This window comes from Cryptomeria japonica, chromosome 3 (assembly GCF_030272615.1).
Source record: "Cryptomeria japonica chromosome 3, Sugi_1.0, whole genome shotgun sequence".
In the NCBI taxonomy this organism is placed as follows: Eukaryota; Viridiplantae; Streptophyta; class Pinopsida; order Cupressales; family Cupressaceae; genus Cryptomeria; species Cryptomeria japonica.
In genome coordinates, this window is record NC_081407.1 from 899,170,541 (window position 1) to 899,188,173 (window position 17,633).

Genomic DNA, 17,633 nt, shown 5'->3' on the forward strand with positions numbered 1-17,633 from the left:
CTTGGAGAGAATGAGTTGCAAGAGGCACTGCAACTCATGGTTATGACAACAGATTGAAATTGGCGGGTCAAGTCTAGGATAAAGGATATAGTGAAGAGTGACATGTTTTGGAGTGATGCAAAATGCATAGTCTCCATCATTGCTCTAGTTTTCCAAGTCATCAAATATGGGGATGGAGATGCACTTAAACTTGGGGAGGTATATGAGTGCATCGATTCTATGCTTGACCAGATGAGGTTTGTTGTGCAAATGAAGGACCCTGTTGATGTGTTTTTTAGGCACATACAAACACAGAATAAAATACCTAAGTATCTTACCCTCTCTTGAATAAAATCTCTTGGATGCTGAAGATTAGCTTAAGGATCACCCAAAAAGACTCCAAGGTTCATATATGTAGGATCACTACGTGAGGATAAGCTTAGTTGGTCATTGTGATTGTTGTTTCATCAAGGGGCATTTATGGTTCGAAAGGATTTCATGAAGTGATTGGCAGATGATATGCAATGAAATTTCTTCCTAAGACTACTAAATGATTATCAAAAAATGGCAAAAGATGAGGGTTTAGAGAAATTCTAAGCTATTCTAAAATGAGTGAATGAAGAAATAACGCAAGTGAAGCTCAACTAGTTATAGCATCACCATAGCTTGAACAACTCCACTAGAACTAGTGCAATCTTCTAAGGATGTTTAGAGATTTTCAAATCACTACTAATCATAGACACCATTAGTTGAATGCATATCAATGATTGAGCAATAATCGAACTTAAACAATTTCAAGAGTTCCAGTTGACCACACAAGGCTTGCTTACAATCAGCAAGAAAGCTAGTGGTATGGATAACGAGTTTCACAATATATCAAGTGCAACATTCCATCATTTAATCTAAACACTAAAACTAACATCAAAGATTGACTTGAGAAGATAAAGAACTATGCAATAAGCTTCAAGGATTGAGCAAAAACACCATAACTTCAATGTTTTATTGATCCAATAGCTAAATAACAACAATTCTTCAAGTCTTTCTCTTGACAATATTCTAATACTATTACTCTCTCTTCTATTCTCTTCTCTAATGCTATTGCTATTGCTATTAACCATTACAAATGAAATGAGTGGAGTTTATATAAGACTCCCAAAAACAATGAAAGACCAGGATCGAATGAAGATCAAGGGCCAAGATCTTGCCACCTAAACCCTAATTAGGGTTTAATACAAATGAAAACCCTATCAAGATAATCATCATGATGAATCAACCAATAAGACAACAACATGTGCCGACACGGAAATCGAGGAAGCATCCTCCAATAGGAAAATGAAATGCAAAGTGGAATCACAACAAACTTTCCTCTAGAATTTTGTTCCCTTTCTCCTTTTCCTTTTTGACATATTCAATGAATCTAGATGTCATACTCTCCACTTTAGAAATTGGAATCTCAGGTAGATTCTTCATTCGTTCTTCTAGGTGGATTACTTCATCAAGGCTGCAAGAAGTGTTATCTCCCATCCATGCTCAAGTTCTTTTGTCTTATCAATAAGGAGCATAGTGGCATGCATAAGATTCAACTGCTTTTTTGTGATCGGTCCACCTTCTCCCTAAAAGATAACTTTTTTCTTGTCCTCCAATTCTTGAATGTCCACATATGTTTCAATTTCTGCCCTTTTGTCAAGAATGATGCACATCACCTCAATTATCTTGTCATGAATAGGATGGACGGTATCTTCAACTTGACTACATCTCTTACTAATGTCTTCAAAAAGGAGTTTCTTCATTTGAAGCAAAGTCGGCCACTGTAACAGATTAGGAGTTGATTCCTTTCTAATTACCCCTTCTTGTGCTAGTATCTGTCTAGGTGCTTTCCTTATTGCTTGCAATACTGGAATGGTGACGTCCTTAGCATGAGTGAAGGCATCAACTGTCACCATGAGGTTATGAATTATCTCAAGAACTCGAATGGCTCTACCAAGTATTTTCATCATATTTCTTACAAACTCATTAGCCATTGTGAAGGATTTGCTGACCCATGCCTCTAGAAGTTGTGATGAGTTCCTCATTTTCTCCATATGATCAACTGACTCTGCGGGAAGCAAGGGAGGTGGTATGGCTGCCGAACTTCGATGTGTCAATGGTTGCTGAAATTGTTGGACATAGTTCCTCCATGCATTTACCTCCTTTTCTAATCTTTTGTTCTTCTCTATTTCGGCCTTTAGCTTCTTATCGACCGCCTTCACAGAGTCAGTTGCTTCCTCCATGGCCTGCTCAGAAGTAAGTGGACCTAAGTCAAATGTCTCCAAATCATATTCATCTGCCATAATCCCATCCTCATATTTATCTACCGCTGGAGTGGCAATCTATATCTTTCTGGAGCCTGCATCATCTCTTATTATTTTAGACATCTTTGGAGCATTCTTTCTCTTAATGACTTCTTGAGGTACATTTAGAAGACTTTCTAAATCAAATGCTTGTTCTTCTTCTTCCACTATTACCTCTTTGGTAAGTCTCTCTTTGAGCCATTTGGGGATAGAAGATCTTCCTTCTTTTACTTGCACTTCTTCGGGCAATGGCTCATTCCTGGGAGGGGAAGTTACTTCATAATTGTCTCCTTGTTCTTCATCATCACAAATCTGGATATGAAGGGCTGGATTTGATGATTCTTGTGGCATTTTTCCTTTATCTTGCCTATCATTCCTATCATTTTGTATTGTAGACTCCATTGATTCATCTACTTCGTGGACCATGCCTTCATCTATTCTTTGATCTTTGCCTTGATTTTCTTTCTCATGTCTAGAAGAAGCGCTAGGAGGCTGATCGAAATTTGTCTTTTGCTTCTTCTTGGATGCTTCTTTCTTTCCTTGTTCATCCTTCATTTTTGATCCTTTGGAATGAGAGGTGCTCTCACTGACACTTGCCCTTTCTTCTTCTTTTGTCTGTGTCTCCAAATTGAATGTCATTGTCACATCTTGCTCCTTCAATTTCTGATGTTGAATATCTACCCATCTTCGTGTGCAAGTTAAAACTTGATTCATCGATTCCCTCAAATTTGTGACTTCCTTTTCATCCCAATTAATCTTTATTCCTTTATCCTCCATCTCATAGGTAGATTGGATATATCTACCACTATCTTGTGCTTGATCGACCACTGTATAGATTTTGCATTTCCTGATGAGATCAAGAGGCAGCCAGGAATGCATCTTCTTCTTTATCTCTAGGTCATCTTGTGTGTTCATCCAAAAGTCTTCTACTTGAAACACATGCTTGTGCTTTCTTCTAGCCATTTCATCTACATTACCATAGGGATCAAAATTATCTCTAGAAGCAAATGGTGTAAACAAATAGAGAGATAACTCTGGCTCGGTATAATCAGCTACTTGGAGGGAAGGACAGACTTCTATCGAATTTCCAAGTGAAATGGAATTAGTGGTGACACCTCCATGTTTGTACCTTAATGACTTTGTACATGATAACAATTGTCTTGCCACTTCGAGTAGTACTATTCTGTCTGTTGGATAACGTGGCAACATATAAGGAGGGGAAGGACATCCTTGGATCCTTATATATGTGAATTTAGGAAATTGAATAAACCACGCACCATATTGTTTGACAAGTGCTTGTGCCTCCGAAGACAATCTTTGATGGATCCCACCTTGTAGAGTCCTAGTGATGTGCATTGTGAAAGTATCATTCATTGTTCTATAGTGTTGTTTAGGTGGGTGATGCAATATTTCATAAGAATCACAAACCCGTATCTTTCCAGGCCATCTTCCAACTCTGCCTCTATGTGGTAGCCCTGAATATTCATAACTCCTTGCTAGAGAATATATGGCATATGAGCTCATGTGGAATGACTTGGTAGGAATTAACCTTCTCAATTGTACATCTAGGCAATTACTAATGATTCTTGCCCAATTGATCATTTCTTTCCCTTGAATAATTATTTGAATGAAGAACATCCATTTATTAAAACAAAAGGCGAGGTCTACTCTTTTGCAACCAATCCCTATTGATGATTGATAGGCATGCATCAAGATCATCTTCATAAATCGATTTGGCTCCTTCTAAACTTCTATAGATCATGTCCCTTTGTTCCGGTAGATGGAAGGCTTTACTTATGGCCTTTTCTGATAGGTAAGCAAGAACGGTTCCATCCTCGGCCACAATTGTCCTTGAGTGTGAATCATAGTGCTTGGCGCATTCAATCATTAGTTCATGATATCTAACTGCAGGAGGGAAGCCGGCTGCCTTGATGATGCCGCTTTCTATTATCCTCTTGGCTATAGGGGATGGTTTGCCAATGTATGGTGCCTCACAAAACTTCTTCACATAGAAGTTCCCAAGATTTGTATCTCCAGTGTTGCTCCACCGGGACGTAATCTTGGTCTCCAAGTCATCGTTCTTCTGATCTTCTTTGATGAGAGCCTGCCTTGAGGTAGATCCGCTTGTCTTGGGCGCTGCCATTGTTCACCTATGACAGATGCTCCAGTTAGGGTCTTGACAAGGTTATGAAAATTAATGACTTTGAGCTTGCAAAACCCTAGAAATGAAGATGAAGTACTGATTTAAACCAGTCCTACATTCTAACGATTCTAATTGAATGCTTCATAAGACTGACCTACCTTTAGACAATGAATCCTAACTTGAATGAATTATGCCTTTCAGCCTTTAATCAGACCTGATTTTAATCTTAAATGCAGTCCTTACCTCTGATTTTGACAATTCCCTTTCAATCAAAGGACTGACCCTAATCAATGAATTCACAGTTTAAAATGCAATTCTGATGTCTCAAGACAAATCTGGGCTGTCCCAAGATGAATTCACTGTATGATAGATCTCTTTATTGAGCAAATTCGTTTCCACCTGATCTTCAAATGACAAATTCGCCTTCTTCAAAAGACCAGCCCTGCAATTAATGGTGAAATTCGCCCTATATACTGACTGAAATTCGCTGTATATACTGACTGAAATTCGCTGATGTTTGGTGGAGTTCGCTGACCTGCTAGAATGATCCACTGATCTGCTGCCAAATTTAACTTTTAAAGAGGAATTATGTTTTGAATTGGTGTTAAAATGATTCTTTTGAACTTACCTTTATAGGCACCTAAGGTGAATGGGTGAGTCTTTTGGGATGCAAGGCCGACTTGGTTTTAAAAAAAAAATTAATTATTTTCCTTGATGCTGGTCGACCTAACAGATTTAAGTTCACTCTTTTAGCAATTCGAATTTTGAATTGATCTTGGCGCCAAAATGTTTGCTTTTGAGAATTTCGCTTTGAGTCCTTGGTAAGGACATAAATCTTGAAATCAGCTCACTCTAGGTCCTTTGGAAGGACAGGCCCTAAATCAAAATTCACTCTCTGACCCTCGAAAGGTACGCCATCTCAAAATCAGTTCGCTCTAGGTCCTTTAGAAGGACAAGGTCAAATTAAAAGTCTGCTTCATGTCCTTAGCAAGAACAAGACTCTTTGATAAGGATTTCGCTCTTCGTCCTTAGCAAGGACAGGACCTAAAAGTAGAATTCGCTCTATGACCCCTGGAAGGTACACGACCTTGGTGAAATTTTCGCTCCATGTCCTTAGCATGGACACGACCTAAAATGAAATTCGCTCTATGTTCTTTCCAAGGACAGGACCTATAATGAAATTCGCTCTATGCCCTTGACAAGGACAAGACCTAAAACAAAATTCGCTCAATGTCCCTTGGAAGGACGGGACCTAAAATGAAATTCACTCTATGTCCTCTCCAAGGACATGATGTTGATAAGAAAAACTATCGCTTTTGATCTTCACTTGGGCAAATTCGTTTTTTGATCATTACTTGGAAAAATTTGTTCTTGATCTTTGCTTGGTACATCATTTGAAGAAGAATTTGCTCTGGACCCTTAGCAAGGTACGCCACTTGGAGGTGAAATTCGCTCTATGGTCTTGATAAAAAATTTCGCTCAATATCCTTAGGAAGGACATGATCTTGAAGATAAAAATCGCTCTTGGACCGTGGCAAGGACAAGACTTTGAGTTCACTTTAGGACCTTTCCAAGGACATGGCTTGAAATTCACCACTTTCTTTTACCTCATCGATTTGAGCCTTAAGTTTTCCAATCTCTCCACATGAAAGCATCATCAATTCGACCCTTAAGAACACCTATAGAGGAAATTCGCTCTGTGACCTTCAGAAGGACAAGACCTAAAACAAAAATTCGCTCTAGGACCTGAGCAAGGTACGTGGTCAAGGCATTTAGGCAAATTTCGCTCCAATTGTTGAGACATGGACCAGCTAGGACTCGAACCTAGGACCTTCCATACGCTGCTGGAGTGCTCTACCACTAAGCTACTGGCCCCTCTTGGACCAATCCATCATTGGTCCGAGTGTGGCTTATTTCCAACACCAACACCCCCCCTTAAGCCACACCTCTCGTGTGCTTGAGGCTCCTAGCCTGCACCTGGCTCTGATACCATGTTGAGACATGGACCAGCTAGGACTCGAACCTAGGACCTTCCATACGCTGCTGGAGTGCTCTACCACTGAGCTACTGGCCCCTCTTGGACCAGTCCATCGTCAGTCCGGGTGTGGCTAATTTCCAACACCAACACCAATGAGGGACCAAGGTAAACGGTTTGATGAAAATTTTGCTCTCAAGTTGGGGCAAGGTGGGCGACCTTATGAATGACTCTTCACTTAACTCTTTCACCAAACTTTGCTTGGCTTGTTCAATCTTTGAGTCCTTCATCTAGTAATCATTTTTGCAACACTTGATGACCTATTCTACTCCACTCACTAGAAAAGAGCATAGAGAGACCACTCCTAGATAGGGCAAAAACTAAAAAAAGGGGGGTCCCCATCTTGATGGGGAGATGTGCGATGTGGCCACAACAAACCCCACTTTAGCATTCTACAATGAGCACATTTAGACAATCATTCAACAGAGATGGGACAGACTCAACACTCCCTTGCATATGGTTGCCTATGTATTGAATCCTAAGTGGTACAAGACTATGCTTAATAGAATGATGTTGAGGTGAAGGCAAGATTCTTTAGGTTATACTAAGTGGTACAAGACTAAGTGGATCAACTAAGGAAACTAAGATGGATATGGCAACTATGGCACAGGGTGACCCAATTTTGTGGTGGAACTATCATGGACCAAAATCATTGACTACCACTCTAGCCATTCGTTTGCTATTTCAGTTCTAGTTCTTCAACTATTGAGAAGAACTGGTCTACGGTCTACATATAGCTTCATCATGTTACTTATCGTAATCATCTTTATGATATTTTTGATACAATACAAATCTCCAATTTGACAATTTCATTTGTCAAATTTTATTTAGTATTCAAGTATTTAAAATTAAAATGAAAATCTTAAATCTTAGCATTTAGTATTTGAAATTTTGTTACTTTACTAATTTGCCAAAGTTTCATTTGAAATGTAATTCTTATACATCTTTTCATAGCTAGTTTTTCAAGTTATATATGTATATCAAGTGCAAATGTCCCCACTGTAAATATTTTGCATTTAAGAACCAAGTCTGGCCCCCTGTATCAGGAAATAATCTTCCCAAAAGGGTCTGGAAAGGCTGGATGACTCAAAAAATCAAAACTCCTCTAGATGTTAGACATTGTAGAAAATCCATGATTAGGACAAACTGACACAACCATGGCAAGCTATTACAGCCTAGCCAGCTACTAGACTCTCAAATAAACTGGGCCTTGCAGATTCACTAACACCCCATTACTAGCATGTCAGTTGTGTACTAGGAAAATCACAAAATCAAGCTACTCCACTCTTAGCAAAGCATGAAGGACCACAAGTGAGCAAATTGAATGGTGAATCACATACTCATTACTATACTGCACGTATTGAATATGAACAGCCACTTCAATATCCATTGATCTATATGCAAAGTCCCCTAAAAAAAGGTCTCTTTTTCCATCTCAGGTAAGAGTAATGTCTGAGATAAGAAAGAGGAAACAACATAGAAAAAGAATATGAAATACATCCACTTCAAATAAATATAGTCTGGGTTTGACAGAGAAAAAAGAATACCATTACTGTCTAAAAATGCAGCTAAGTTAGGCCGCCGGTGCAACGCGATCTTGCAAACTGCTTGCATCTGAGCAGCAAATTCTTGGATTACCCATGCAGTTGTTGCACCACCTATTCCTATTTTAGAAGTAAGGACTGGACAAGTTCGCACAACTCCAGAGAGGCGCATCATATCTTTTACCTGAGTGCCATTAATAGAAAAGCAAATTATATTTAACTGGTTTCCAAATTATAAACTCTAGCATTTCTACTTATCTTTCAATGATACCATCATCTAAGAAAAGCTTGTCAGTCTTGACAATTATACCTGATAGTATGTCTCTTTCACAGGATACAAAGCTTGCAGAACTTGACGACCAGCTGACTGCAGTATTTGTTGCCTATCTGTTTGGAATATCACCTCTAATAATGATTGAGAATTTCTTTTACTTGATTCCAGCCCAGATTCCTCAGAAATAACTGATAGTAGCCTGTATAAAGAGTAGTACCCAGACAAGAGCTTAAGGCCATCTGCAACTACCTGTTCCTGAATAGAAGCAGTTTGCATGCTTCTATGTTTTCTTCCTGCTATTGATCCAGATGTTCCACTCAATGTTTGAGTGTCTATATCCAAAACTGCATCAACCTTCTCCTTCCAACCAAAATCATCCTTAGCTCGGCCATAAATTTCTAAGGAGTCTATTCTGGGAAGAGAGGAGCCATTAAATGTTGGGCCAATTGTCAATGTAAATTCCTCATCAGCCAAAAGTGCTTCTGCATTGGTAAACGGCATGTCATACCAGCATCGCATTCCCTCCTCCAATTTAACAGCCCTTTGAAAGATACCAAGCTCACGAGGAATGTGACTTGCTGATGTATTACCAACTTGAACACGACAACCTACCATTACAATGTCTGGATTTGAATTGTACACAGTTACCTGCAAGTTAAAAACAAAAAGGAGTCAATAAGACAAATGGTATCAATAGATGCAGAACACAATCAAAATGACAAAATATTTTGCTTCTACATTCAACTTTCTATACATCCCATTAGTCATCTAAATATCAAAACTGTACATTCAATAGATACAAACAATGAAACCAAAGGCAACATGACCAAACAAGAAAACATGCTTAGTCTAACCTTAAATCCAGATGAGCTGGGGCCCTCTAAAAAACCATCATCTGAGGCTAGATTAAGCTTGGCACCTTCTGAATCACTGTTTCGGATTCCGTCACCCCCAAGCTTTATATCAGCAGTAATGCAGGTCGTCTTTTCAAAGAAATCCAGTGGAAACTCTGGGTTGACCCCAGCATTCGCCCTATTGTTAAGGATTCCAGATCCTAGTTTCTTTACCTGCTCAGGACTTATAACGGAAGAATGTGTTTCTGATCCCCATGTCCCAATATCTCCAAACGAGAATATCTGCAAACTACCATCATCATGCAGAACAAGAACACTACTTTTGTCTTTGGACAGAGGCCTGTATGCTGCAACACCAACCCAAGAGGAAGATGAATTTCCAGATAGTCGCAACTGTTGTGCACAAAGCTCTGTGGGTCCAATAGAGACAGCAAGAGGAGCATTTGACTTCAATGTAGAGAGGCAGACAAAATAACCACTGCCATTAAGCAATTCTTTCCAGTGATGTATGCCAGCAGGCTTCAACTTACCATCTTGATCATCCTCTAGCACAGTTGATACTTCCATTATTGCCATGGCTTCGGGATTCAATCGTCCAATCAAGGTTGATCCATCTTGATAAGAAATGAAAATCAATCTATAGGCTGATGAAAAATATAGCGATATCCCCTTTGACTGAACATCTCTATCCTGAAGCTGGATAGTATCCACCAAAACCTGGGCTCCAGTACAGCCTCCTACTTCTATTAGCTGTCTGTACAACAGTCCATGTTGTGAAAGGACAAGAAGCACCAATCGGCCTTGTGAGATAGGCACCAATTCTGCATCTACAATCGATTCTTCCAATAATGTAAAATAATGCATAGGACTGATGTTATCCTGGGACAGATCATAGACCTTAACAAACTTATTAGTGACAACCATGAGTTGAACCTGAGAACCAGGAATCCAGGCCACTCGCCTAATGTACGCACCTTGCAAAGCAAGCTCAATTGCAAGACGGTCTGTTACTTCCCCACGAGGATTGATGGTAAGAACTTGACATTCTTCGTATCCAGCGACAGCCAAATAATTTTCAGTAGCAGGGTTGAATACAAGATGAACTAATTCAAAGCGAACAGCATTCTTGGAGAGATGCTTAACATTAGTTTTATCTACTGTCACAGGTACAACAGTTGGCTCTCCAATTAGTTGTCCCACATCAAAGATTGTAACCTTATCCCCTTCTCCTGCTGCAAGCCTGCCTCTACTGCTAATAGTGAGCAAAGATTTAACAAGAGAGCCACTAGAAAGATGGGATTTAAGTTCCCTTGCATTAGAATACTCTGCTTTTATCTTCATCTCAAAGGAACCACTTTTATATGCCTTCTTTAGTTGCAGAAGATCCAGATTGTAAGAGAGCACCTTGTCCTCACCCAAAACTATCCTCTGATCATTTGGCAATACTGAATCACACCCCACACTGAGACAAGGAAGAAGCTGTTTACATAATGACAAAACATGGTCTTCAATATCCAGATCTGTAAAAAGTGAAAGCACCCTTTCTTCTTCCTCTTTAGGAATGGATAGCTTAAATGCTTTCTCGTTGTCCATGAAGCCATCATCATCAAAATCAGTGTCACTGTCAGATGGTTGTAGATGATCCCTGTCCTCTGGAAGAGGCAAGAATGGTTCAACACTACTAGCCCCTCTGGATGACACAGTACTAGAGGAAACAAATTTTCGAGGCTTCAGACAGAGGCAGCTTGTACCCCTCACTCCTCCTGCTCCACAATCACAGAAGAATCGACTTAAACGTGAATATACAACCCTGTGGCCCCGATGGCATACCCTGGCACAAATAGAACAGCATCCCTTGGAAACAGTCAAGTCACATGTGTAGCAGAAGTACCAATGTTGCTCCATAAAATTGCTCCCACTAGATGTGAACGTGCAAACCTTTGAAGCAAGTGATCGTTCACTATTACTATCATCATCATCTTCTTTGTCCATACTAGCCAGTTCACCATCTGATGTACCATCATCTTCATCTTCATCTGCTGACGTGGCATCACACTCCATTGCAGCAGATTGAGCTCCCTGATTAATTGGATTAACTAGTGCATCTGTGTTCTTTTTAGTAACATTTGACTTCAACTTACAGATAGCAGATCCACTGCTACAACTGGTATTTGACCATGGTTTTTCTGTTAACTTTTCCAAAACATGTTTGTTAGCACCAAATGCAGCCAATACAGATATCAGGAAGCCAAATATAAACTTCAATCCTTCAAGTTGGATTTCACAAGCAGATAGCTTGACCATCATATTAATTGCACCCTTGACAACCTGCTTTATGGCAGGCTCACCATTGGCCAGCTGAACTACAAAATTGAAGTAGGCTTTTGCACTTGGAATATCAAATGACACAAATGCTTTCTCGAGACTGATAAGCATTGCATCAAGAAAATGATCAAGAAGCTCTCTAGATTTTAAATGAGACGATGGTAACACAAGAGCATTTATGAAAGCAATTGCTGAATCCCTTACTGAATTGGCAATTCCATGTGTCGATGCAATACCTGATGGTGATATAATGGTATATCCTAACAACCTCTTCTCCAACCATTCAGCCAAAGTAGGCAAATCCATCAATAAAAACTTTTGCTGCAAATCCTGCTTTATGTTGAAATAACTAGGATCATCTGTTAAAAAATTAACAAACAGCTGCAGCACCTTTACATTTACCGACTCACTATGGCATCCATCCAAAGAATCAACAAGAGCCAAAAGGTTACCATGTTCTCCCAGAAAATTTCTTAACTTCAACTGGCTCAACGTATCTGATTCCCCAGCATGACCCAGATAATATTTAAGCACATCAAGTTTACTTGGATCCACCCTAAGACATTCCACTGTATCAACTGCATTTGTGATCAGATTCTCTCGTACAGCCAAGTTTATCTCCTTGGAGTTCATTTCATTTACCAGACCTTCCATATGCTTGATTAGAAAAAGATCAGTATAAATGTGCCTCTCTTCATTTTTGGGAATCAAATAATTTAAGAGCACCTCACATTTATCATGTATACCCTCAAACCGTCTGTCAAACTTCATGGTCATTGTTATCTCAATGAGAGAATTTAAAACTTCAGCCTCCATGCCAGCCTCTCCTAATTCATCCCTTGTCCTGAGAAATTCCTCAATTGTATCCAAAATACCTTCCACTGAAAGGATAGCTGACACTAACACTGCACTCCCTGGATGACCATGTGATGGGAAACCATGTAATAAAGAACTCAGAAAAACTTTATTCAAATTCCCTGTATTTTCTTGATTCACAAGTCTTCCCAAGCTCGAAACTGTTGCATATATAGATTTTATCAGTTCAAACCTAGCTCCAAGCTTCTCCAGGATCGCTTCCTCCTTTGACTTGTCCAATCCTGTTTTGAGGAGTAAATTTAAGGAAAATAGTGTATCATTTTCACACTGTTTACCATCAAGAACAACAAGTGCAGCATTTTGTAGTGCCCCAACGTACATGCTTAAAAAGGATGTTAAAATATTCAGCAGCAAGCTTGTTTGCCCTTCCTCCAGTATATGAGAAATCAACTGCTCGCATAGCGTGAGAAACGCGGTATCCTTATATGTCTGTTCTATCCAAGGCATATCGTCTCTTGAAACATCACGCTTTCCTTGGGACACTTTCCACAAGCCTGCTTCGAGTAATGATATGACTAGAGATAGCCATGCTCCATGCCTTAAAAATACCCAACCCTTCTCATTCAAATTGCACTGTTTATGCAATGTTTGCTGTTTAGAAAGTACTTCCAAAAGGACACTTGTTAGCTGTGATAGCTCCCCGCAATGGGCCAAATTAATGTTATGGCGCAAAACTCTGCTAAAATGTATGAAGCATTCAGTTCCAAGCAACTTGCCCTCAGGTTCAGCTTTCCATGGTAGAACACTGGCATCCTTAAATCCAACATCAGATAAAGTGCTCCAGCCAAGAATAAAACAGTACCTTTCTAGTATAAGCTCTTCCACTTGGGAAGGTGTCTTACCCTGCCAAGCTTCCAAAATGCATGAAATCACAGAATACAGACCCGTCCAATCCAAACCCAAATCTTGAAGGACATTGTATTCTATGATACTTGAATTACAAAACCCACTGACATCAATAAGCTGAAAAGAGAGATCATCCATCCCTTGCTCTCCTGAGATCCCCTCATTCAAATTTATAACATTTTGTACTACATGGTACACCCATGATTCAAGATGTCCCACACCTTTGAATAAATGGAGATCTTCTCCCTGTGAACCCTGCCTCAACTTATTCCTCATGTGCAACATCAGCCAGGATGGAAAGGTAGTGAAATAACGAATCATGTGCCGAATGACCAGCATTAGTCGAGAAACTAGCAAAGACCAACAAGCCAATTGTGTGTTGTTAAATTCTGCTGGAGGACTACTCACATTGCTTAAAGCCAAAAATGTAATCTCTGCCATCTTGGTTTTTTCACATGCACTTGATGAATGATATACCATGAGTAGAATTTCCAAGTGAAATAGATATGGCAAGCTTGCAGAGACTTCTCGTACATTCAGGCACCTTGTGTATAAAATGTTTACTTTCTCCACAATAAAATCAACATAACCCTTACAGATTTTCAATCTTAGCGGATCCTCACCCAAATTGGACCTTTTAGATGCCCTGATAATAAGAATGTGAGCTAACAGAGCAAGAGCATCATCAGTATAAGCATACCTTCCATCCTCTACTTTCAGAACTTGATCTACTAGGTGTTCTTCAAGTTCATTGGATAAAGAATGCCTCGTGACAAGTTCATGTAAGAGATCAAAGCATGCTTTGTAAAAATGACCAACAAGGTGTCTTTGAAAGGAAATCTCTGATGGGTCACTCCCTTCCATCCTTCCATCAGAAGAAGCAGCTTGAGACTGTAGCAATGATAAAAGAACACTGACATGTTCTTTGGTAAGTTGGTGACGGGCTTTTTCAAAAACAGACGAATGCCACTCTTGTGAAAAAATGCACTCTTTAAGAAATCTAAGGACTTCAGTAGCTCCATGCAAAGGCATGTTGCTGCAGTCAGAAAGTGTTTCATTTGTAGAGCAAGGCTGCTCATGTCCATCACAAACAACTTGCTTACTAGCCTCAGAAAAAAGATCTCCAAAAAGGGCATCATCTTCATGACCACTTACAGACTCTGCATCATTTACTGCTGCACCATCCTTGCTACATGATGACCATGATTTATCACCCTTTGGCCTTGGTTTTACTCCTTGAAAATGCAGAAAACTTGCAAGAGATACTAGATTGTCTAGCCAGGGACCTGCTGAAGAAAATATTACATTTATCTGTTCTTCCTTGCTACGCTCTCCAATCAAGGAGAAAATCTCTGAACGAAGGTGACAACACAATGCAACAGATATTATATCAGCCCTCTCTTTGTCTCCTGATTGATCTCCGTGATTTGTTTCCTTCCAATAAATATTTCTATGGCTTTGCAATCTGACATCACGAATAAATCTCAAAATCTTGATAAAAACCTGAGGCTTGTAAACCAAAGGAAGCTGTTGAACTGTGTTCGGTCTGTCCAGCCTCCACATTCCTCCATCCAAGGTGTCTAGTAGAGCAGCAATTATAAACGTTCGGATATTTTCAAAAATGTTATCATCTAAAACTACACTATGAACAAACTGGAAGAACGTTTCCAACATAAGAGGAAGTAGATGGTCTAAATTGTTCTCTGCATTCATAAGATCACAATTGCTAGCCTCAAACCTCAGCTTAAACACTCCAGGCAAAAGGTCAGCCATTTCACTAATATTTACTAGCAACTGATTACTTGATACAGTGAATGGTGTTGCCTTTGCTAGGGAAAGAAGAACCTTCAAAAGCTTTGTGATCAACATTATTCTAGATAGAACTTTCTCTTCCGAATTTTCCTCAACCAACTGAAGAGAGTGCATCAAATCCCTACAAAGAACCACCATGTGCACCATGCTCCCAAGATGGATTACTGCATGATGTTGTGAAACAGATATCATGTTACTGTTGACCTTCCAAAAGCTAGATTCCTGGAGATCAATTGGCTGTTCACCATCAAACAAAGGACTTTCATTGGTTAAGATAGCCATAACCTTCCCCATTGACTTGCCTTGCTTTGGGAGCATACAACCTTTTCCACAAGCATTTGCAACAAAACATATTATTATTTTCATTAAGAAAACAGGCAATATACAATGTAGATGTGATTAAAAAACACAAGTCTAATTACACGTCTTTCACAAATATAAATTTGAAGTATTGAACAGTAAATTTAAATGTTAAAAAACTGGACCATGCCAAATTGAAGTTATCTACCTTGCGGCATATACTCTATGGTTTTGCTCAATCTCTCTGATGAGGAGTCGGAATAAGCCAGAGTCAAGAACTCCTGCAAATTCTGCAGAGGCCTCAAAGTTGTTGCCACCTCTCTTGCTCTCCCATCAATAACTGTCATTTCAAGAAGCACTAATAGAGATGCCTGCCAAAAAAGTTCATAATACCACAGATCATACATATGCTAAATAAAATTGAGAACTACCATAAATATTACAAACACAGTATAATAGTTCAATATCAATTTGTCAAAGTGAAATGTCAGGATAGATATTCATTGTTTATATTAATATAATACAATCACTCATCAGCATCACATTCTCTATTCTCTATTCTCATGGAATTAGCATTGCTTGATAGCAAAGTCAACTAGAGAGTTGACAGAAAAAATAGACACGTGCACTTTACCGGTGAATATTACCTGAGATAGACAGACTGCCCACTGTGGGTGCAAAAGCCAGTGAAAAAGTTCCCATATGTTATATTCAAAAAGTTCCCATATGTTATATTCAAAAACATTGCCCATTTTGTCATAATATTTTATATTGTGAATCAGCTCTTTATTATTAAACTCATACTTTGTCATGTCCACCATATGTAAGAAGCCACTTGTAGATTCATTGTACACCAATCATTGCCATCATGCAGCAGCTTCTACTGTTCTGTTATATATTAGGGGTTTACATTCTCTATGGAATCAATCAATCCTATTTCAATACCTATGAAATCAGAAGTAGCATTTGCACATCTTCTAAAATCTTCTGGTTTTTATTTTGATTACTCCCTTAGTGTAAACTCCCTTGGTGTAAACTAACCATACAATAAAGTGGTCCTCTTCTGAGTTGAATCTTGATTGTGCTCCCTTGTGTGCAAATTAACCATAAAAAACTTGTGTTGTACCCATATGAAAATTTTGTATTTTGTCAACCTTATGAAACAAAAACCTCACTTATCTACCTGTTGTGACCATTTCACACATCGCCCCATTGCAAATGGGGACCCTTGCTTTTTGCTTTCTAGGGTTTGTTTTCTAGGTCTTTTAGGGTTTTGTTAGTTGGCCTTTGCATTTTGAGTGTCGCCAAGGGGATCACCTAGATAGCAGGTTCTGCTTGAGTGAGGTCAAGTTGATAAGTGATGAAGTCTGAAAGTCCTGATCCTGGAATTTGACTAAGTCTGGAATGTCCTGATCCTGAAATTTGACTAAGTCTGGAAACTGAAAAACCTCCAAAAACTAGATTTTGCAATATGGCTCCTGGAGATCTGAAACCACTCTCAAACATCCTGAAAGTATATATGGAATATAACTTAAAGTATAAGTGACATTTCCTTCTTATACTTAAATGTTATATTCCATAAAATTATCCTGTCAGAGAGTTCAAAAAGTCAAAAATCGCTCCTGACCCTCAAAGAGGGCCCACAGCGAGATTTTGATTCACTTCATTTTGCAATGGAAAAGGACTAAGTTTTGAGCATGAAAGGGAAATAAATGACTTTCTCCACCCGCCTAAAGAAGTTCTAACTTGAGATGATGAAGGACCTTGTTGAAAACAGAAAAATCGCTCATGACCCTCAGAGAGGGCCCACAGCGAGAAATCTTATAAGGGTCATTGCTAGCCTTATTTGGTCGACTTAAGATGTCAAAAGCATGGTGAAGGATAGAATGAGCATAATGAAGTATCCAGACTTGATCAAAGATGATAAATTGAAGGAGTTTTGCCCAGGAAAGGTAAAATTGCTCCTGACCCTCAGAGAGGGTCCAGAGCGATTTTCTTTGTGTGCACATTTTTTGACCTTCCTTGGACATAAATTTATACTCATAGCAAAGAACAAGATGAAATCTTCTTTAGCAAAGAAATTTTGAGACGAAAAGTAAAGCATTTTGGTCCAGGGAGCAAAAATCGCTCCTGACCCTCAGAGAGGGTCCACAGCGAGATTTTCAAATATGCATTATTCTTGCAAGATCAAAGTGATTTTATGATTGGAAGGGATGAAGGAAAGCATGTTCTATCCGTTGAATATAATTTGGAGGATCAACACAAGATGAAATCAACCCAAAATCAAAAAATCGCTCCTGACCCTCACTGAAGGC

The 17,633-nt window shown here is 39.2% G+C and overlaps 1 protein-coding gene across 1 annotated transcript in view; it reads right to left on the reverse strand.

Moving 5' to 3' along the window:
• LOC131066383 (auxin transport protein BIG) overlaps positions 1-17,633 on the reverse strand; it is a 62,066-nt gene that overhangs the window by 20,492 nt on the left and 23,941 nt on the right. The window contains exons 3-6 of the mRNA XM_058001136.2: positions 15,527-15,689; positions 9,160-15,341; positions 8,342-8,953; positions 8,035-8,215 (exon numbers count right to left, since the gene is read on the reverse strand). Of these exons, the coding sequence (XP_057857119.2) occupies positions 8,035-8,215; positions 8,342-8,953; positions 9,160-15,341; positions 15,527-15,689 (7,138 nt within the window). The remainder of the gene's footprint in view (positions 1-8,034; positions 8,216-8,341; positions 8,954-9,159; positions 15,342-15,526; positions 15,690-17,633) is intronic.